General features: G+C 49.2%; 1 protein-coding gene across 6 annotated transcripts in view; it reads left to right on the forward strand.

The window, feature by feature from the left end:
* Positions 1 to 22,295, forward strand: part of kif1b (kinesin family member 1B) — an 84,553-nt gene that overhangs the window by 58,089 nt on the left and 4,169 nt on the right. For 4 of the 6 annotated variants that reach the window (XM_035383570.1, XM_035383573.1, XM_035383572.1 and 1 more), the window contains 26 exons: positions 28 to 130; positions 608 to 756; positions 1,638 to 1,816; positions 2,041 to 2,178; positions 3,760 to 4,011; positions 5,936 to 6,054; positions 6,509 to 6,594; positions 6,900 to 7,029; positions 8,184 to 8,334; positions 8,571 to 8,661; positions 9,206 to 9,324; positions 9,502 to 9,557; positions 12,958 to 13,066; positions 13,226 to 13,292; positions 13,732 to 13,816; positions 14,318 to 14,423; positions 16,718 to 16,832; positions 17,177 to 17,310; positions 17,411 to 17,472; positions 18,065 to 18,210; positions 18,701 to 18,940; positions 19,560 to 19,631; positions 19,734 to 19,855; positions 20,499 to 20,651; positions 21,067 to 21,259; positions 21,827 to 21,945. In XM_035383570.1, coding sequence (XP_035239461.1) covers positions 28 to 130; positions 608 to 756; positions 1,638 to 1,816; positions 2,041 to 2,178; positions 3,760 to 4,011; positions 5,936 to 6,054; positions 6,509 to 6,594; positions 6,900 to 7,029; positions 8,184 to 8,334; positions 8,571 to 8,661; positions 9,206 to 9,324; positions 9,502 to 9,557; positions 12,958 to 13,066; positions 13,226 to 13,292; positions 13,732 to 13,816; positions 14,318 to 14,423; positions 16,718 to 16,832; positions 17,177 to 17,310; positions 17,411 to 17,472; positions 18,065 to 18,210; positions 18,701 to 18,940; positions 19,560 to 19,631; positions 19,734 to 19,855; positions 20,499 to 20,651; positions 21,067 to 21,259; positions 21,827 to 21,945 — 3,296 coding nt within the window. The remainder of the gene's footprint in view (positions 1 to 27; positions 131 to 607; positions 757 to 1,637; positions 1,817 to 2,040; positions 2,179 to 3,759; positions 4,012 to 5,935; positions 6,055 to 6,508; positions 6,595 to 6,899; positions 7,030 to 8,183; positions 8,335 to 8,570; positions 8,662 to 9,205; positions 9,325 to 9,501; positions 9,558 to 12,957; positions 13,067 to 13,225; positions 13,293 to 13,731; positions 13,817 to 14,317; positions 14,424 to 16,717; positions 16,833 to 17,176; positions 17,311 to 17,410; positions 17,473 to 18,064; positions 18,211 to 18,700; positions 18,941 to 19,559; positions 19,632 to 19,733; positions 19,856 to 20,498; positions 20,652 to 21,066; positions 21,260 to 21,826; positions 21,946 to 22,295) is intronic. The other 2 variants (XM_035383575.1, XM_035383576.1) reach the window with 1 other exon arrangement.

The raw sequence follows: 22,295 nt of genomic DNA on the forward strand, positions 1-22,295 counted from the left end.
TGTCTCCTTGGTGATGTTGATGCGCAGGTGTATGAGAGCAAACTGCAGGAGCTGCAGAAGCAGGTGGAGACCCGCTCGCTGGCTGCTGAGACCCCCGATGAAGAGGAGGAGGAAGAGGAAGAAGAGGAAGGTAAATTCTCGTGCCTCTGTGTGGTCGTGAGAAAGCTTCAATCATTTAACACTTGGGGAGACTGTGTATCCACACTGTAAACCTCAAGAGTTCAACGTGCTCAAATGGTTTGAGGAAACTGATTACTTTGTATGTTTTGATTTGGGAAACTTAAACTATCCAAGTATTCACTGGTTTTTAACTTTTAAGTTAAACTTTAAAAAAAGTTTTTAATTTAGTTAAAATGAATAATGAAGACTTATAAAATCTACTCAATCTATTCATGTACTGGATTGATTGGTGTGTTGATTTTACATTGCCTTCCTTCATGGGAACACTTATATTTGCATGTGTGTGTGTGTGTGAGCATTTGAGCATATGTGTGTGTGTTGTGTGTATGTGTGTGTGTCTGTGGTTGTGTTTATGTGTGTGAGTGTCTGTGTGCGTTTGTGTGTCCGCGCATGTCTCTGATGCCAGGCCCTTTATCCCCTCCCACAGTTCCATGGACGCAGCACGAGTTTGAGCTGGCGCAGTGGGCCTTCAGGAAGTGGAGGTACCATCAGTTCACCTCTCTCAGGGACCAGCTGTGGGGCAGCGCCGTGTACCTGAAGGAGGCCAACGCCATCAGCGTGGAGCTGAAGAAGAAGGTACTGCTCATCGCAATGCCGACGAACATATGACACAGTATCACACACTAAACCACTGCATGTGTCGCTCATGGGTTCGACTCACCAGTACAGCCTGGAAGGTGGACTTCTGGGATGTTGAGTTTTCCACACCCCGTTAAACTTTGATTCATGAGCCAGGCCTCCACATGGCCAGGGCCTCTGGAAGAAGCAGAAGAGAAGATACAAAACATGTTGCTTGGTAACGGTGATGTCAGCACCTGCCCTGCCGAGCCCCTCATTGATGCCGATAATATCTTGGCGCATGTGGGGACGTGCCCTGCGATAGACTGTTAGCCAGTCCAGGGTGTATTCCTGCCTCTCGCCCAATGCACGCTGGGATAGGCACCATCCCCCCCCGCGTCCCTGCCAGGATTAGCGGGTGTAGCTAATGGATGGATGGATGGATGTGGGGGACAGCTGTGTTACTGGTCCCCGCTGGTCTCATAATAAACCACCCCGATTTATTTTCTGATTATTTTCTTGTAAAGGTCCTGCGCGCAAGGTGAACGATCCCCCGTTCCTTCCCCCTTTTTTTGTTTTTATTTATCGCCGTTTTGTTCTGCGTTATATACGGCGTGTTCCTCAGCGCGAAGGGCATTGCCGGAGAAAACCTCGGTCCGCCGGAATTCTCGGCGCAAACTCGCCGTAAATTACAGGCGAGCCGGTCGGATCCGCGTGACATTTAATCTGGTGATACAGCCCGCGGAGAGCGGGTGTTTTCGCCGTTAAATTCGGCAGCCGGGGGGCTCTCGTGCATTGTACACGGTGGGGATTACGTGTAATGCAGTGTGAAGGGGACTGCTGTGGTTTGTATTGACGATCTCCCGGCTTTCCCCCCCCGTCCGTCTTCTTCTCCGCAGGTGCAGTTCCAGTTCGTTTTGCTGACGGACACCCTGTACTCCCCCCTGCCCCCCGAACTGCTGCCCCCGGAGCCGGAGAAGGAGCGCGACCCTCGCCCCTTCCCCCGCACGGTGGTGGCCGTGGAGGTGCAGGACCTGAAGAATGGGGCCACGCACTACTGGTCCCTGGAGAAGCTCAAGTAAGCTGGGGGGGGGGGGTCCCCTGTCTGTAATGGTGCCGGTGTAAATGGGGTTCCAGTGCTGTAAAGCCTCTTCAGAAGGGGTTTGCTGTTTTGACGTCAGACTTAAGTCAAATGCATATTTGTTTTGGATTCAGATACTTTTCTGGGCTTTGCTGAGCTTCTCTGGTGTATTGGACACTATGAAATACTCTCAAAGTGAACCCTGACCGTGTCCCCTGCAGGCAGAGGCTGGACCAGATGAGGGAGATGTACGACCGTGCTGGGGAGATGACCCCATCCAGCCAGGAGGACAGCGAAGGAACCATGACCGGGAGCGACCCCTTCTACGACCGCTTCCACTGGTTCAAGCTGGTGGGGAGGTACGCCCCCCCCCCAAAAACGCACCACACTCACACACAACCACACAACCATACATACACACACAACCACATAACCACTTATACATACACACACACTTGCATACAACAAACTCACACACACCCCAACACGCATATACACACACACATACACAAACAGAACCTCACACGCACTCACACACACAAGCAAACACACATACAGCCACACAAACCCTTCACTGCCTTCATACTCTTCCAAAAAGGAATTAGAAAAAAAACATGGCTCACTCTGAAACTATCCTTGTTAGTCTTGTTTGTTTTGTTCTTATTTATTTTTGGAAGACGGAGAAAACCTCTTCCTGCCCGTTTCCTTGTAACCCTGGTAATGAGCCCTCCCCAGTGTGAGGTGTGAAAAGTGGTAGATGACTCAGAAATGCCCCCCCCCCCCATCCCATTCATAGGGAGGAGCGTTAGACAGGAGGCAGAGCCCAGAGAAAGGATCAGGAGAGGTGTGACTGCGCAGAGAATGAGGGAATCGTGGGATACGTGTGAGGGCCCCTCAGGATACAGCTTGTGTATGAATGAGTGAGAGACTGAAGGAGGGGGAGGGTGTATTCACCTCATTCACACAGCACCTGTCCCCACTGTGGAGCTGCTGTTCTCAGTCCCATACCTCACTTCCTGTCCCTGCATCACGCGCCTCATCGTTTTTATTTTATTTATTTATTTATTTATTTATTTATTTATTTATTTATTTATTTATTTTATTTTTTTGTTTACAGTTCTGTCATTTCAAATGTCTTTTTATCATTTACTTTTTTTTCATTTTTGTAATTTTATTTTATTTTTTAAAAACTTTTTTTTGAATGTTCTCTGGTAATTATTTATTTACCTTTTTAATACGTTATATTCTGTTATGTATATGTTTGTTTGTTTGTTTGTTTTCATTTCATGTACATTATTGTCCATTCAGTTCCATTTGTTGTGTAAAATTGTGAACATTATGACTAACCCCTGTCGTATTCCCATATTCTTGTGTCTCTGTGTTATGAGTATGTTGTGCAGTGACTTTTATATCTGATTTGCTAGGCATGATAGATGCAATGAATTCAGGCCTGTTACTGGGTTGGATATCCAGGGTGTGTGACTGCAGTTATCATTCCTTTGCTTTTGCCTACATAGCAGGGCTTTATGACGTCTCAGGTTAACTTGTGCCTTGTCTGGCCATTCTCATCATCTGTGGACAAAGATAGAACAGCAAATGTTTTTTTATGTGTCTTCTACATAAAGTTGCTGTACTGTGAAACTGCAGGAGAAACTTTTTATATGTTGTGCAAATGATCTGCACAACAGGCCTGAACTAGTACAGCAACACAGTAGGAAAAAGCCTTTGTGTTTTTTTTTGTTTTTTTTTGCTTTTCAAAGTATTTGTGTTTTGATGGCTATTGGGCTGAATTAGGTAAAATCAATGTTGTGTCCTGGGTAGACCATTTCATGTGATTTTAACTTAAGATAGGGCTCTTCTTAATATGGCGTCCTGAGCACCTTGGGTGCTGTTCCTCTATTTTAAATGTTTCGGGCCACACACCCCCCCTCCCCCCTCAGCTCCCCGATCTTCCAAGGCTGCGTGAACGAGCGCCTGGCGGACCGCACGCCCTCGCCCACCTTCTCCACGGCGGACTCCGACATCACGGAGCTGGCGGACGAGCGGCAGAGCGAGATGGAGGACTTCCTGGACGACGAGGCCTTCGCGGACGACGCCAGCTCCGACGCGGGCACCGAGGAGGGCTCGGACATCTTCAGCGACGGCCAGGACCCCTTCTACGACCGCTCGCCCTGGTTCATTCTGGTGGGAAGGTTGGTGAGGTCCCACTGGGCGTGGAAAAGGGGGAAGAGACGTAGAGAGGGGGAGCTGGCTCCGGTGGTTCGGTTCACCTGCGTGGGGTTGTTCAGACCTGAACACTTTTGGGCTGGGGCTGCTAGGCGAAATTCCCTGGCCTGGGACAAATTATATTAATATACATTAATATACATACATATAATTCCCAGGCCCAGGCAATAATATTTACCACAAGTTCACAGAACATTGCCCCCCCCCCCCTTTAGGGGCCGGGACAATGTACCCAGTTGTCCCCCCCTGACGGTGGCCCTGCTTTGGTGTGAACTCAGTGTTCTGTAATATCCCATGTGTATTACAGGGGACACGATCCTTAGATTATATTTCTGGATTGGGCATACACCTCGTAGGTTACAGGAGCATCCGTTTAGGACCCCCTGTGGTGGGGGCGCGGACCAGTTCGGCAGCGGGTGGAGTTAAGAGCCAGCGTCCCGCCCTCCCTCCTCCAGCACCTCATACACACGTCCGCCCGCCCCCCTTCCACCCGTCCCAACACCCCAAAATCGCCAGCGTGCGCTGAATTAACCCCCATCTGTGAGCTCCATGCCTTTAACAGCGGCCAAATACATGCCCCAATGCGTTTGCTTTTCATCTGTATTTGCTTTTCATTTTTTACTTTTTTTTTTTAATGCATTTGATTTTACTCCTTTGTTCAGTTATCTATAAGACGCTTATTATTTTGTTTTGCCCACTTATGTGTGTGTATTGTATTTTATTTTTTTTCTTTGCCCCCATGAATGTGTTTAGTTTGGTTTGTTGAATGTGTGTCACTGTTAGGAGGAGCTAAACGTGGAGCCTCTTCAGTCTGTCGGCGTGTCGCGCTGGAGGCGGGGTAAAGACGCGGGATCGACAGGCGCCACATTAAAGCCTGCCGGATTAATAAAGGAAACTGCGTCATTCCGTCTCCGGAGATTTGGCAGCACAGTGTGCTTCCTGCGGCTTTGGCCTTGAGATTTCCTGTGAGGGGGGGGGGGGTGTGGATGAGGGGGGGGGGGGTAGGGGGTGTGGAGTGCAGACGCGACCAATCACGTCGCACGGAACAGGGCGGCGAGGAGTGACAGTGTGAAACAAATCCCCAGGCTCATGCTGTTCCGCCTGGCCTCGGGCAGAGGGAATCGATCCACTACGAGAGAGAGGCTCTCTGTCTCACACACACACTTTCAGCAGACCGAAGAGGCTTTTTCAACCGCCTTTTCATTTGCAGTGCTTTCATTTTATTAGCTACCATACCTTTAGTTTTGTGTCTGCTTTTTATTTTGTTTTATTTTTTTTACCATTATTCTTTTCATTTTAGTTTATTGATTATTTGGGAGTATGTTCTGTTGCTCTCAGGAGGGATGGAGACCATCTGTTACAGTTTTAGCAGTTATCAGGTGTTCAGTTCAGTTTGTCATCTTCCTGTAGATTAGCTGTAAATTGTTCAAGTCATGAATATTGAGGTCTTTTCCTCTTTAAAATTAGTTTTTTGATCCCCCCTCAATATTAACCCTTTGAATAGTAGGTTTGTTGTCAAGTCAATGTTCTAGAACTCCATTGCTTTCAGTTACCAGTAGTGATTGTGACATCAGCATTAGAATGTTAACAGTTAAGTACATTCTAACTACATATCTTACACCTTAAAGGGTTAAAGTGTATAAGAAGTGAAACGTGCAGCAACAGTAATTTGGTATTGGTTATAATCACTGGATTTAGGGGTGTGTTTGCTGATACTGGGACCAGTATAGTGTGTGCCTGGTGCTGTCTGGCGTGTGAAGACTGTCCATCGTTCTCCCTGTGCTGTGTTTACAGTGAAAGGGAACAGCATGGGCTCCAGGCTCGCTGAATGAGGGGATGGTGTGATGACTCTCGTTCTCTCTCTGCCTCCCTCTCTCCCGCCCCCTACAGGGCGTTTGTGTACCTGAGTAACCTGCTGTACCCCGTCCCCCTGGTCCACCGCGTGGCCATCGTGACGGAGAAGGGCGAGGTGCGGGGTTTCCTGCGCGTGGGGGTCCAGGCCATCGCAGGTTAGTGCCGCTCACCCCCCGCACCCTAACCTCACACCCGCCGCTCCCATGGGACAGAGTCAGAGTGACAGGGGGACGCTCTTACAAAGGAAAGCATTGGGACAGGCTACTTCAAACCTCTGTGTCTCCGCTCATTTACACAGTTTTGCAGTTTCCAAACACCCTATGTTTTCATAAATAGTGTAAATGGTGTTTTTGGTTGTGACTGAAACCTGTCCAGACCCAAAGGAAATCATCTTGTGCCCACAGCATTACAGCGGTATACGCTGAAATAATTCAGAAATCCAGAATTTAATGAAAGCTTTCGTGGTTCTACACGGTCGGAATAGCGACCGGCACCATCTGTTGGTGCGCTTTGCGGAAGGTTCCCTGAGAACGAGGCTGTAAAACTCGTCTGCAGCATTGTCCTGCTTCCAGCTGAGTTGAGTCACGTTGCTTTTGTGTTGCCGTGCAGCTGACGAGGAGGCCCCTGACTACGGGTCGGGAGTGCGACAGTCTGGCACCGCCAAGATCTCCTTCGATGACGAGTACTTCAAAACGGTACGTTCTGTCCTCTAAGTCCACGATTCTGTCTGTCAGAATGCACAGCACCAAACGGACTGATGTTTAAAGGGACAAGAAACTGCAGCTGAAAATATTTTTTTCCCCACAAAAGTCTTTCCCCTCGCAAACTGATATGGGAATTTGTGAAAGGCGCCACTATTGACTCTCCTTAGCAACATTTTTGAAGTTAACGTTTGTTAAAGCGGTTTATGAAATGAAATCTTGAGAAAAACACAGTAATTATTGACTGTTGCCAGGATTAGAGGTGTTCATGGTGGCTTTTTCCCCCTCTCTCTCCCCAGAGCGACTTCTCCACAGTGGCCTTGACCCGCTCTGGCCTCTCATTGGAGGAGCTGCGCATTGTGGAGGGTCAAGGTCAAAGTTCGGAGGTCATCACACCCTCGGAGGAAATGAATAGAATTAACGAAATGGGTAGGCGGGAACACGGGGGCCTCGCTGGGCCAGCTGTCCCATACTGCATTTCACCACAGCGCAATTTCTCTGTGCCTCTGACCCAGGCCTCTTTTCAAGCGCTGGGTTTTATGAGCCCAACGTGAAAAGTGCGCAGGAGAATGGAGGCAGATGTTCCTATTCAGACTCGAAAGGGTCTCGCCCTCTAACATGTTTGATTATTCTTGTAACGAAATGGCAGAGACTTGATTATTCTCGTAATGAAATCGCTGAGACTTGATTATTCTCGTAACGACATGGCAGAGACTGGCCCTGCTGTGTGAACAGAGATGCACATTACCATCCCCACCACTGCGGCTTTTCCAGTGGCTACGGGTGCTCAACCTCAACTTGTCCTGGCTTTACCTCTGAACTTCTTCTGAGTTTAGTTTGTTCCATTTTATTATTTACTGAAGCGTTTTCCCTAATCCGTGCTTTAAGGAGCCGCATACAGTGCCCACATCTGATGAATTCCCTTATTTTCACTTCACTGCTCTACAGAACAACACTGTATTGCGTTCTACAGAGGCTACAGATTTACTTTGCAGGGTTTTCCCCCAAGTAATAACAGTGGAGGCACAGCACCACAGGTGAATTCATGACCACCTCCGCGAACAGAGAAAAAATCAATTGAATCTCAGACTCGGATCTCCATGGAAAGGGAAAAAAGACGCAGTGGCACCATTGAGCAGAACTGGCATGGTGTAGTCATGCTCTCAGCAGGTCAGGTGTAGGCTATAATGTGTGAACACCATGGCTCACCACTTCACACTGCCACTGCTTACCCTCTGAGGCACTTCCCCCTCCACTAACTGTTTTCTCTGAGGGGAGGCCTGCCTTGAGTCACTAAGATATTGTTGATTATGCCAAGTGCATGGGCAGCCGTTCGGTATTGTTGTAAGCACTTGTGGTTGTATGTACTGTGCCTTACACACACACTGTGAATGTCTGTACGCGTTGTTGCTGTGGACATGCTGTGTTGTGATGGGTATGTAATCTGCCTCAAACACACTGCACATGTCCATATGTGTTGATGCTGTGGACCCGGTGTGTTGTGAGGGGTATGTACTGTGCCTCACACACACTGTGCATGTCTGTACGTATTGCTGTTGACCGGTTCTGGGCCCTGTCTGCAGATCTGAAGCGGGGCAACGCGGACCCCAAGGTGGGCCTGTCGGAGGGGCTGGGGGGGCACCTGGAGGTGGGCAGCATCTTCACCTTCCGCGTGACCGTGCTGCAGGCCAGCGGCATCCTGCCCGAGTACGCCGACATCTTCTGCCAGTTCAAGTGAGTCCCGCCCCCCCCCCCCCCCCCCCCTTTCCCAGACAGTTGCACCCAAAGAAAAACCCCCACCATGTGTTCGTCCTGCACCTCCACTCTCTGTTTTTCCACCTGTTCACTCTTCCCCTGTGTGTTCCTGTTAAACCTGCATTATGCTGCTTTACGAGTCTGACTCCTTATGTCCATCTGGCCGCCTGACGGTCTGTGTAAAGTCCCACAATGCCCTTTCCCCCCCCCAACAGCTTCCTCCATCGCCATGACGAAGCCTTCTCCACGGAGCCCCTGAAGAACGCCGGGAAGGGCAGTCCGCTGGGCTTCTACCATGTGCAGAACGTGAGTGACCGGGTCCCTGGGACCGCACTGGAGAGAGAATGGTATTCTTAAAAAACACCCGCGTCCCCTTGTGTGCAGTCCCCCCTGATTCTGTGACCAGGTCCCTGCGAACCGTACGGGAGAGGGAACCATAAAAAAAATGCCCGCGTCCCCTCGTGTACAGTCCCTCCCCTCCTGTGCAGTTCCCCCCTGATTCAGACTCCTGTTCAGGCAGAATGTGCTCAGCATTAGGCCTTTAGCCCAGTTCTCCATGAATAACGACAGTTCTGACAGGTCTCTCCCTGTACCGGTCTTGACGGTAGTACCGGGGGGAACTCTGAATAATTGAACCTCATCTTGACTCCTCAGTAAATCCTTCCGATGGGCCATTTTTATAATGTGTGCAGTGTGTACTTACAGCAGAGTCTGATTTAGTAGGTGTGCATTAAAAACGTGTCAGACGGGGCATAATTTTGGCGGTACAAGCAGGCAAGCGAGAGCGCGCGTTGGCAGGGATGTGAGCGCGCCACGTGTCTCCTGTTGCTCATGGTGTCTTCCTGCGCAGATCGCGGTGGAGGTCACCGAGTCCTTCATCGAGTACATAAAGACCAAGCCCATCGTGTTCGAGGTGTTCGGGCACTACCAGCAGCACCCTTTGCACCTGCACGGGCAGGACCTCATCAGGTGGGTGGAGCGGCGGCACCTGGAGCCAACTTTACTTAAAAACAAAAAAAAATCTCTAACCACCGACCTCACTACATTCTTTTTTCGTGTGTGCGCTGATGTTGTACTGTACAGCAGGAATATCCCTGGAACTGTGTTACTTAAGGATGACGTCTTTTTTTCTGTTTTGTTTCCCAGGCCACCTCAGCCTTCCAGGAAATACTACCCCCCTCCCATGCCCCTGTCAAAACCAGGTATAGCTCTCTATGTAATGACACTATTGCTTTGACATACAAGCTCAGGTATCACTTTGAACTGAGTAGGCATTTTAATTATGTAATCAGTGTATGTAACGTATGACCATATGACCATTGTGAATAATCTTAACTTTAAAAGTTTATCACCCTAACCCAACCCCACACCTGTACTTAACCCTTTATACCCTTTTTGAGTGGTTCCACTGCATTTGATTATACTTGCACTCGTATTGCACTTGTATTGTTATCTGGTTAAACATGAAGTTCTTTCTCGTGTTGTGGGTTACAACAGGATTTGTGACTGGAAGATTCCAGAAAATTAGTAACTTAACCACGCTCAAGCCCGACATGGGGTATAAGAACCAAATGGGAGGCTTTCACTGAACTGTCGAAAACTAGACAAATCAGTTTTGTACATAAAATAAAATGCCCTCAGTGGAAAAAAAAAAAAAAAAAAAAAAGGTTTTTTCTCCAGTTGCTAGCAGCGCATTGATCTGCAGCGGCAAACTTTGACCTCGACATAAAGCGGATGTGTTAAAGCGATCGGCCGGGGAGCGCTAACAGACTGTGTGAGGACAGCTGACCTCCTGATATGGGGACTGAACTCAGAGCTGCTTTAAGCCAGTTATGGGCCTGTAAATCCTGATGCTAGCCGCGGTGTGGAGCCCAGCGCTAAGGCTGTGCGTGATGAGAACAGCAAACGCTGTTTGTCTTGGGGTCACCTGAAGGTGAGGTGGTGACTCCACTGATGGAGTCATAGGCACAGGCATATTCCCCCAGCCCTACTCACCCAGTTTATTTTAATTTTTCATGGCTGACATTTATGTAACTCCCTGCATGTTTTTTTTAACTGAATGAAGCCCATTCTCGTACTACACTGCAGTATTCTTGCATGCCTCATTTTCCACTTTTCTGTTTTTTCCCCCCCCCATCCTAATTTTCCGGTTCCCAACCTGCACGACCAAAACCCCCCACCCATCCCATCCCCTCCACTCCTTCCCGCCTGGCCCTCCTCTTTCCTTTCCTTCCACACACCTCCCCCCCGCCCCCCATCCTTTTTTATTTCACATGACCCCCCCCCCCCCCCCCCCCTCGTAGACCACGCCAGAAAGATTGAGTTGATTAGGTACCTGATGAGCGGGTACGTTCACGGGCAGGTGCTGGACACGCTGTCCGAGCACGCCAACGCCCTGGCGTCCTCCGCCGTGGCTAGCCTCGAGGACGGCGCCGACCAGCCGGCGCACTTCCCCTTCCTGCCCGTGCCCACGGGTCCCGCCATGACCGTGCCCAGGCACCACGGTTGGTACCGCGGCCCCCGTAGAGATGCCCGTAGAGGAGTAGAGTCTGCCGATCCCCCCCGCCCGCCGTGCTTTGTGTGTCCCTGTCTTCAGAGCCTCTGGCCCAGCCAGTCAGAGCTGCCTGCGGGAACTATAACCCCAGCCAATCAGAGCAGCCCTTCTATGATAGAGTCTAGCTGCCTGAAACACCCTGCAGACAGGGGATGATTTTGTTCATGGGGTGGCGAGTGGGTTTCCCTCTCACCAACGGTATTGGCCAATGATAATGCGCCATTTTATATGGAAAATTATTTTAGGTGAAAAATTTCCTACCCTACAAAATGTTCTCACAATGTTACTGGAACGTTTTGTGTTAGTTTGGTACCAATAATAAATACTTACTTCTAACCTGTACATAATGGTGGTGCTTCTTCAGTTCATGAAAATCAATATATGGTGTGATTAAATGGTTATGGAATTTGAAATTAATTAGCAATATAATGATTGTATTGTAATGAAAGCCACCCCTGATTGGGTGTTTAATTTTGAAGTGGTGTCATGTAGCTGTGTGCTTTTATGAGAGCAACAGTAGATGGTAGATTGTAGATAGGTAGTATTAGATAGTTGATCTGTGTTCTAGTGGTCTTTCTCCAAACAAGGTGCTTCTACATGAAGTTGGAACTCAAGTGAGTGCTCATGTCTGTAGTTTCCCTCAGCAGACAATTTTACTCAGTAAAACATATTGTAGAATAGAGGAAACAGTGCTTTTGTAGAGTTTTAGTTTTGCTGAGTGGAGCATTAAAATTAGCTTGTCTTTTTGATATTCTGTCTTGAGCAGTCGCTTTTCGTCTGGGCAGAATGCAGCAGCCTTCATCCCAGTGTGATGATATGCAGGAGCTGTAGAATGAAGACAGCGCGCTTGTAAATTATTGCTGTGCATTGCTTGGTTATTCTGCGCTGGTTGGGTAAAGAGTCTGCTGAGTAAGCAATGTTTGCATCCGTTGTATTTCAGACAACAGAAACCTGACAGTTTAAAACTGTTGCAAGAGCCATAAAAAGCAATGCGGTACACAGCCACCTTCACAGAGAATAACAGAAAAGTGATCCCTCCTCATCCTAATGATAAATGGAAATCAAAGCAATGCATAATATTATTAATTCAGAAGCCAAAATCTCTACAGGACTGTAGGTTGTAAATGGTTTTAACCTTGAGGTTGCAGGTTTGATTCCCTGATGGGACACTGTCATTGTACCCTAGAGCAAGGTACTTAACCTGCATTGCTTCAGTATATATCCAGCTGGATAAATGGATGCATTGTAAATGTTATGGACATATGAGCCTTTGCTAAATGCCCGTAATGTAATGAATGAGAACGAGAAAGAATAAATGTAGAACAATGTGTGCGCTCAGGGTTGAAGGACGTTTGGGGGCAGGTCGTGTTCTCAGACGGCCCCAGGGGCCCCTAGTTACGGACAGGTGTCACCTGCTTCGTTGTTTCTGCACGTGCTCGTTACGTCGGGAGGCATCTGGTCCCGCGGAAACACCGGCAGAGGCAGGAGAGCCGGTCGTTAGTGCCAGGCCTCGTTAGCGGCCTGTGGGAAAGGCCCATCAAACAGTATTGATTTTTTTCCGAGCCGCTCCGCTGATCTCGCGGAAGATTAAAATGTAATAAGAGCGGCGGCGATGATTAGCTCTCCCGTCCCCATTAACTCTCACTTAACAATGTTTTCATTTATCAGAATCCTATTAAAGTCTAGTTAAATGCCAAATTCTCCACATCTAATGGAATTTGCCTTTCGTTAATCCCCGTCACCTTTCTGCCCAGCCCCCCCCCCCCCCAGCCCCCCCGCCACAGTAATCACTGCACGTTACACTGATGTAATTATGGCCCCATCTAACTTCCGAGCAGCTTAATGTCACTACAATCAAATGGAGTATGCTGATAAGCAGAGCAGTCGAGTATGCAGAGAGTGTCTGTGTTAAACTTTTCCCAGAGTGCACCGGGTGCTCCCTGTCTTCATGGGTCTTTTCCTTGCTGGGGGCAGGGGGGTGACAGCCTGGTTTTTGGCCGGAGTTGTTTTTCGCTGCGGTGTTGATTCGGGATTGTCTGTTTCCACAGTGCCGGCCACCAAACTGAACACCATCAGCAAGTCTAACCTGGGCCAGTGGATCAGCAAGTACGACCTGCTGGTGTGGTTCGAGATCAGCGAGCTGGAGCCCACAGGAGAGTAAGTCTTCTCCCGGTCGGGGGCCAGCTGAGGTCGCGACCCCGGAGTGGCCCAATCAAAGCTTCTGCGTGAGGGGTCGTGACCCCTGAGTGGCCCAATCTAACCTCTGTGTCAGGTGCTGGTAAAGGCTCTCGCTAACGTCCGCCATTTCTCCCTCAGGTACATCCCAGCAGTTGTGGACCACACCGGGGGTCTGCCCTGCCATGGGACCTACCTTTTGCACCAGGTACACCAGCCACATCCTACACTGCCTCACAATAAACGCTTCATACACATTCTGTGTTTTTACTGGTACTGGAGTCATAAATAATGTCAATGTATTGTTTTACTTCATTGTCTTGTTGTCTTGGACAATTACTGATGAACATAACTTAATTCAAAATATTTCGGGTGAAGGAATACATTTCTGTGCTGTACGTCAATTTGTTTCTGGCGGTAAGTCACAGTAAGTGTGGTAGTAATTGGTGAGGTTGGTTCACCAGCACTTATGATTATGGATGATATCCGCAGTACCAGTAGCAGTGGTGATTAAGCTCTGTAATACAGAGAACAGAGCACCACTGACTGTGTGTGGTGCCTGGCGCAGCCCTGTGCAGGGCTGTGTGTGATTGGGCGAGAGCGACGCACAGGAAATGACACGGTTGCCTGGTTTGTGCCCTCCCCAGGGTATCCAGCGGCGGATCACGGTCACGCTGATCCATGAGAAGGGCAGCGAGCTGCACTGGAAGGACGTGCGGGAGCTGGTGGTCGGTGAGTCTCTCTCTGCTGAGAGGCCTTTTTACAGGCCGTTTAGCCTGGCCTTGGCAGGAAGTCATGGACTACTGCACAGGAAGCATGCGAGTGGCCTCTTCAGTCAGACGCACTTAACATCAGTATGGGTTCCAGTTCAGTGGTACAGCACTCCAAAAACAACGTGTTTAAGCTTTAGATGGCTGTACTCGGAACACACTTATCCTGGTTCAATGATGTCAGATTCTGCACATAGACATTCAGGTTCTACTGGGCCGGAACACAGTTGTGCTAAATTTGGGCTGACCAATGATAATATAAGTTCCTGTGGGTTTGATTCCCATCCAAATGATGGAATAAAATCAGTACCATTGTCTCTGAGCTTAGCACTAGCAGGGCAAATTTTATTTGGGTATGCTGTCCAGGGGGGCACTGGTACTTCAGTCTTTTTAACGGGACCGGGATGCTCGTGTTTACTCCTCTCTGAATCACACCGCTGTGTGTTTTTTTTCCTGCATCAAGGTCGGATCAGGAACAAGCCGGAGGTGGACGACACTGCAGCCGATGCTGTCCTGTCCCTCAACATAATCTCAGCCAAAAACATCAAGTCATCTCACAACTCCAACAGGTACTGTCCAGAGACCCAGTCGCCCTTCACAAGGACGTTCACCCAGTGTAGTTCTGGAGCACAGCTGTATGCTCCAACTTTTATTTTTCTGACAGCATCACTTTTGCTTTCTTTGTGAGTAGCTGACATTGAGAATGTTTTCAGCGCATCAAACTAATCAGGGACCAGTTTCACCAATCACGATTACTGTGTTAGCTGGATAATTGCGCTGAGTAAAACCCGGAACCCTCCAAAATCTGGAACATGGACTGAAGTAAAAAAAGAGCTATGCTGGGTTTTACTCAGCTCAGTAATCCTGCACCATGATGCAGACCCCAGGTCTTGCTAGGAATCTCAGGGCTAGCCTTTTCAGCAAACTGTGGAGACATCTGGTGGTCAGAAACAGATCTTCCGTAGAACATAATGCTTGTGAAATTTCAGCGCTTCATTCATAATAATCTAAAGTTTCCCAGTGTGCATTGCTTTGTTTGTTCATCTGTGTCCTGCTAGCGTCTATGTTCTGTCCTGCTTTGCATGTTTTCTGTTGCCTGTGTCCTGACTCCATTTTCCCATTTTCTCTCTTTTTGCCTTTTTTCTTCCTGCTGCTGCCGGATTCTTGGTTATTGGCAGACTTTGTCTTGATAAGGATATTGCTAGGTACCCTTTATATGAGGGCATAAAGCTGTTTCTGAGTAAAGAGCTTTATGAGTCTTGTATGGCTTTGAAATCGCAAAGCTTAATTAAGTAGAATAAAATTTGCTGTATTGCTATCTAAGTGACTGTTTTTAATTCTGTTTTGTGCAATGTCTTAGCACTGTGTTCCTCCAAAATCTCTATTCCAACACTACGTGTTTTAACAACGCAACCCAAAACACAGGAGTCACTCACCCATTAACACATACACACACACACACACACACACACACTTGCAGCACCGAAATGAATGACAGTACCTTCCTTATAACATCATTTTGGATGTTAAAAAAAGGCACTTATAAGGAAATGTATTAAAGTAGGTGTGGCCCCCACACAGGACCTGCCGCTCTTTTTTTATCCTTTATTTTGTTGATGCTGGGATCAGTTTTTCCATGGCAACTGTGCTTCACACTCACATATACATTGGTGCAGGCTAACAGGCCAGCAGCCAATAGGGAGGCAGTAAGGGGAAGGTCAGGTGAGCAGTGGGGGAGCACTGTCCACAGAGTGACAGATGTAGCTCACCAATGAGTCGTCAGCAGATGAGACAGGCTCGCCGTCTCTGGTTGAAGCCACACATCCTCTGATGAGATCGCCTGGCATTATTCTGACCTCCCACAATTGGCCACTTGTGGGCTCCATAAAATTTGAAATGCGAGACACTTTACAGGTCGGACCTTTGAAGCGATTGGTCATCGCGCCACGTTCCCTGTCCTTCCATTCGCTTCACCAGCTCGCCTCCCGTCGCCAGCTATCCCAACATGCCTTGCAAACGCAAAAAAATTGCCTCTCATTGGAAATGAATGGAGGCAATGTAATCACCTGACAAATTGGCTTCTCGTTGAGGGATGTGTGTGGCTTCACCCCCTGTCTGGACGTACAGACAGGCAGGCCTGTGCGCTTGGTTTCTCTTCCCCTCAGAAACGGGCTTTTTGACAGCCTAACAGCCTCTTCTCACACTGCTGTCTTCCTTGACATCTGCTGAGGAGTAGTTTATCACCTGCCAGCTGTTGGTGTGCAGACGTTGTCATTAATCCCGTCAAGGCTGACAGCCTCGCGCCTCCCGACGCCTGCGTGTTGTGCCAGAGAAGGCGCTACGCATTCACAGGGACGCGTCGGTGTTACGCGCTCAGCGCTTAGCGCTCCTGTGTTTGTTTGGGCGCTGGTACTGTTGAAAGTAATCTACTCAAGTGTTGTTGCCTTAACAGTACAGAGCTGTCAATGGAGTTTCTGCAGACCTGTATAACAGCCCTTGGATATTCGTTCGTTATTGATGCTGTCACATTGAATGTATTTATCAATATGATCGACTGAAACGTGGTAGTTGACATGCAGTGATGATATAAGTAGAGCAGGGGAACTCAAATCTGGCTGTCGAGGGGACACCAGGTGAGTTAAACCTCTGGCCAACCAGTGGCATTAATCAATCAATGAACTATCAGGGAGAAAAGAAAACCGTCTGTACTACTGGCCTCAAGGGCCAGATTTGAGTATCCCTGGAGTAAGTAGAGTCTTTTCTGAGTTTTAGCGTACACTAAACTGCAGTTACACAGTTGTTCTCTAGGGGGCAGTGTGGGCTGCCCGTCAGACACACTGTCATGCCTGTTTTCTCTCCTCAGGACTTTCTACCGGTTTGAGGCTGTGTGGGACAGCTCCTTGCACAACTCACTCCTTCTGAACCGTGTCACGCCCTACGGAGAGAAGATCTACATGACCTTGTCCGCCTATCTGGAGGTCAGCCTGGGCCGCATGTCTGTTGTGTGCATCTGTGAGCGTTGGAATGATTGTTTTCTGTAGAATTAACTCTGACTGAGTGTGTGTGTGTGAGTATGTGTGATGGATGCAAAAGTGTGTGTGTGTGTGTGTGCGATAGAAAGAGATACTAATGTGTGTGTGTGACAAAGATATTAAGGTGTGTGAGGAAGAGAGAGACAGAGATAGTGAGGTGAGTGTGTGTGTGTGTGAGAGAGAGAGAGAGAGGTAGTAAGGTGTGTGTGTGTGTGTGTGTGTGTGTGTGTGTGTGTTTGCGCGTCTGCCTGTGCGTCGGTGCGTGCACTCACAGTGTCTCCGCCCCACAGCTGGACCACTGCATCCAGCCCGCCATCATCACCAAAGACATCTGCATGGTGTTCTACTCCAGAGACGCCAAGATCTCCCCGCCCCGCTCCCTCCGGAGCCTGTTCGGCAGCGGCTACTCCAAGACCCCGGACTGGTGCGTGCCCCGTCACCGGGTCTCCTGCCTTCTCCTCCCCCGACCGGCCTTGAGTTAGCCACTCCCATTTCCCACAATGCCTTTCTGCTCTGTCTTACAGCAACAGGGTGACGGGAATCTACGAGCTGAGCCTGTGCAAGATGGCTGACACAGGAAGCCCAGGTGAGTGTCTGTGTGTGTGTGTGTGTCTGTGTCTGTGTGGGTGTCTGTGTGCATGCATGCATGCATGCATATGTGCGTGTCTCTGCATTCGTGCGTGTGTCTGCACGTGTGTGCGCGCGCGCATGTGTGTGTCTGCACGCGTGTCTGTGTGTGTGTTAGTGTGTCTGTTTGTCTATACATGTGTGTGTACTTCACCATTACTTTTTATGACTAAATGTGGTGAAGAGGGAGGACTTCCTGTGATGTCTTATAGGTGATGTAATTACACTAGAGTATATACCCTGTGGCTGTGCAGTCATAGCTGATAATCACCTGCTAGTGAAAGAAGCCAAAATCGTTGATTAATGACTACAGCCTCCGGCTCCTTATTTATTTTCTAGTGTTTCCAAATCCAAGCTGTAGAGGGAATGTATTATTGAGCCCAGGGTAATGTGTATACATCTGACCTAATAAAATCTATATATAGTATTGGGTCATGTAGTATATAGTAAATTATGGTGTCTAATTTTGAAATGATAAATGACAGCTGCGGTGTGTGAGTTAGGTATGTTACTAAGATGTGTGTGTGCATGTGTGTGTGTGTGTGTCTCAGGCATGCAGCGACGGAGGAGGAAGGTGCTGGACACGTCTGTGGCGTACGTGAGGGGGGAGGAGAATTTGGCGGGTTGGAGGCCCAGGGGGGACAGTCTAATTCTGGAGCACCAGTGGGAGCTGGACAAGCTGGAGCAGCTGCATGAGGTAGGCACAGGGACACGCCCCCCCGTGGGCCTCTTCACCAATCAGATCCACCCAGCCCTCAGTGCACCCTCATCACTGAAGATGTAACCCAGGGGTAGGCAAACCAGGTCCTGGAGTGCCACAGATGGTCCAGGGTTTTGCTCCATCCAAACATATAACTACATGACTGGATTAATATGAATTAATCAGGCTTAATGATCACAGGTGACCCTGTGCTGGAGTCACTCAGCGTTTCATCATTCACAATATTCTGACTGTTGTCATAGGATTTTAATCCTTTTTCTTGGTTCTTCTGATCAGTGTCTTAAGAACGCTGTTTTGAAGTCTCCTCTCACTCCTCTCTCCTCCTCTCTTTTTTCCCCCCTCGCTCTCACTCTCTCGTTCTCTCCCTCGCTCTCTCTCCCTCTCTCTCTCTCTCTCCCTCTCCCTCCCTCTCTCTCTCTCTCTCTCTCTCTCTCTCTCTCTCTGTCTCTCGCTCCGCCCGTCCCAGGTGGAGAAGACGCGCCACCTGCTGCTGCTGCGGGAGAAGCTGGGCGAGGCGGCGGCCAAGTCGCTGAGCGACTCGCTGTCCCCGAGCGCCAGCAGCGGCACGCTCAGCACCTCCACCAGCATCTCCTCCCAGATCTCCAGCGCCACCTTCGAGAGCGCCCTGACGCCCAGCGAGAGCAGCGGCTACGACTCGGCCGACATCGAGAGCCTGGTGGACCGCGAGAAGGAGCTGGCCACCAAGGTGGGGGGGCAACAGGTCCGGGTGGGAGGGTAGTGGGGGCGACATAGCTCAGGAGGTAAGACCGATTGTCTGGCAGTCGGAGGGTTGCCGGTTCAAACCCCGCCCTGGGCGTGTCGAAGTCTCCTTGAGCAAGACACCTAACCCCTAACTGCTCTGGCGAATGAGAGGCATCAATTGTAAAGCGCTTTGGATAAAAGCGCTATATAAATGCAGTCCATTTACCATTTAGTGGCGGTGTCTGGGGGTTCGGGGCCAATATCGAGAGCCTGGTGGACCACGAGAAGGAGCTGGCCACCAAGCTGGGGGGGTCGGGGTCGTGGCGGGGGGGGCTTGGGGGGGACCTTACTTCAGCCTGTAGGTTAGTCTCTCCAGCCCATACCGAGTGTACACCTGCTCTGAAGGGTTTCAAAGCGTCCACACTTAGGGTCTGATTTACTAGAAGGTTTTGCGCACGCTAAAGTTCCTAGTGAATCAGGCCCTTGGTGAACATGTTTTGAAGTTGTGGAGGAGGCCTAGCATGTATCAAAGCCTGGTGCATTCCAGCAGGATTTCAAGGTTTCTGTTTTTAGTGATCTACATCGTGTGTTCTGTAACGTAACGCTCTGCTCTTATTTCCCAGTGCCTGCGGCTCCTGACTCACACCTTCAACAGCGAGTACAGCCAACTGTGCAGCAGCATCAGCGACTGCAAGGTAAACGCAGGGGAAAGTGCCCCCTCTGTAGGGATACGCTGTGTGTGCAGGACCCCCGTGCAATTGACCAATGAGGTGTCTCCTTCTCCCTGTGCCCCCCAGCTGTCGGACATCTCCCCCATGGGGCGCGACCCGTCCGTGACCAGCCTGAGCAGCGCCACCCTCACCCCCTCCTCCACCTGCCCCTCCCTGGCTGAATCCCGCTGCAGCTCCATCGACCAGAAGTAAGGCCCCAATATAGACACCTCTGCCACTGCCTGTCTATAAACTTGCTCAGGATTGTCCCACCTGGCTTGTAGCCAGAACTCCAGCAGCTGTTGACTAAAGAGAGACTCTGCAGTCTCTAATGAATGAGCTCTGTTGTGTTTTGTAGTTTATTCCAGCGACTTTGAATGAAAGTGTCTGCCAAATAAATGTAATGTAATGAGTTCCGATCACCATCTGAATCATTGAACCTTAAGAATTCCTCTCATAGAACCTGCCTATCAATAATTCCTTGACAGAGCATTTGGTGTAAGTTATTGAGCAAGGGTACTCAAATCTGGGCCTCAAAGGTCAGTAGCACTGCTGGGTTTCCTCTTCTGCCTGATAGTCCATAGTGCAGTGATGTCACTGATTGGCAAGAGATTACACTCACCGAGTGCATCCTGTTTAAATCAGTCCCTGACTAGAGGGGTGGAGAGAAAACCAGCAGCACTACTGCCCTCAAGGGCCAGATTTGAGTATCCCTGGTATAGCGAATGTCATCTTGGTTACCAGTGATATACTGTATTTGGTAGCGCTGTTCCAGTCTCAGTCTGTCTCCATTATGTGGATGAATGGTACATCCTGCGGGCGTTCCCGGCTCATACCTCTCTCTCTAACTAGGACCCCCGAGGCGAACTCCCGCGCCACCAGCCCCTCCTGCTCGGACTACGAGAACTTCCCCATGGTGGCCAACGTGGAGACGTCCTACCTGGCCCGGGCCGGCAAGAACGAGTTCCTCAACCTGGTGCCCGACATCGAGGAGATGAGGCCCGGGTGAGTACTCCCGCTCATTATTATTCAAATTCCGGCGGCCATTTTTGCCCCAAACCGCTTACTGCCAGTGGCGGTGCCAAGGAGAGGGGCTATATCCCCAGCATGAATCTGCATAGCATCAGCACAGCCTCCCTACGCATTTCCTTACAGCTTTACATTTTATAATAAACATGAATTATGATAACCTCCATGTGTTGAGCTAACTCTCCCTTAGCTTAACCTCCAGGGAGAAATTCTTGGTGTCGCTTTTTCTTACCACACATAACTCATCATCATTCGTCTTACTGACTCTATACTGACTCAGCCCTTGGGCTTTTGCGGCCTGCCCAGCAGATGAATCGCTATTGGCTAGGACAGGTCCAATCAGGTCGCGGTATTGACTGTAGCTTGCTGTCTGCTCTCTCCTCACGCGCAGGTCGGTCGTGTCCAAGAAGGGCTACCTCAGCTTCATGGAGCCGCGCTCCAACTCCTGGGTGAAGCACTTCGTGGTGGTGCGCCGGCCGTACGTCTTCATCTACAACAACGACAAGGACCCCGTGGAGAGGGGCGTGCTCAACCTGTCCACGGCCCAGGTGGAGTACAGCGAGGACCAGCAGGCCATGCTCAAGGTGGGGCCCCGGAATCCCGACACCAGGCTCCACAAATTGGAACCTTAGAATGGAAGTATGCAATTAGAGGGTTCTCAGGCCATGTAATTTCGGGTGTGAACCAGGCTCATTAAAGTTTAATCTGTTTTGACGGCAGTGTGTCATAGCTAAAATTGCGTGGTTGCAGTTTCAAGTGGGTGCTGTAACACAATGCGTTTTGCTGCCGTGACTGTGAGTGTGTACACCCTACCTTAAAGGAGGTTGCCAGATTTTCAAAATGCGTTCATTCGATATTTTGTGACTCCTGAACTTATTTTTTCTCAAAATCAGAGGATTCTATAAATCTCAAGCGGAAGTTGGACTCCCTGATGACACATCCGGCTAAAGAATTAGCCTTCATTTCTGTCTTTTAATATATTTAATCCTTCAATAATTTAGCTCACTAGACTATACAATTTCAAGTTTGTCTTGGGTTGATCATTTTTTGTCCTCTTCCAGTTACTTGACTTGCTGTTATTTGAGCTCGGTGGTTGTTATCTTTATGTTTAATAGCAATTTTTAAAAAAAGAAATGTGGACCTCGTTTCAGACTCCCAACACATTTGCTGTGTGCACAAAACACCGAGGAATACTTCTGCAAGCCAATAACGACAAAGATATGAATGACTGGCTGTATGCCTTCAACCCACTGCTGGCAGGAACCATAAGGTACGCTGCCCTGTACCTCAAAAAGGGGTCTGTCCATTAACACAATGTGCATGCTTTACGTCTTCGTCCACTCACATTTTAGGCTCTTATCCAGAGTGACTTTTACACAGCTTATTTTCTTTGCATAGGATATGTTTATGGTTATGACCCATACTTACTGGAGAGTTTCAGGTTAAATTTCCTTTTGGCGAGGGTACAACGGTAGCGTCCCCCGTTTGGAACTGAACCTGCAACGTCAGAGTTGCATAGTCTGGTTTCATAGAGTGTACATAGGACCTGGAGAGGGTGGGAGGGGCCAGGTGGTGAAGCCTAGGAAGTAACAGGAAATGGCTTCTACTGCACATGCTTGA

Source organism: Anguilla anguilla, chromosome 11 (assembly GCF_013347855.1).
Source record: "Anguilla anguilla isolate fAngAng1 chromosome 11, fAngAng1.pri, whole genome shotgun sequence".
In the NCBI taxonomy this organism is placed as follows: domain Eukaryota; kingdom Metazoa; phylum Chordata; class Actinopteri; order Anguilliformes; family Anguillidae; genus Anguilla; species Anguilla anguilla.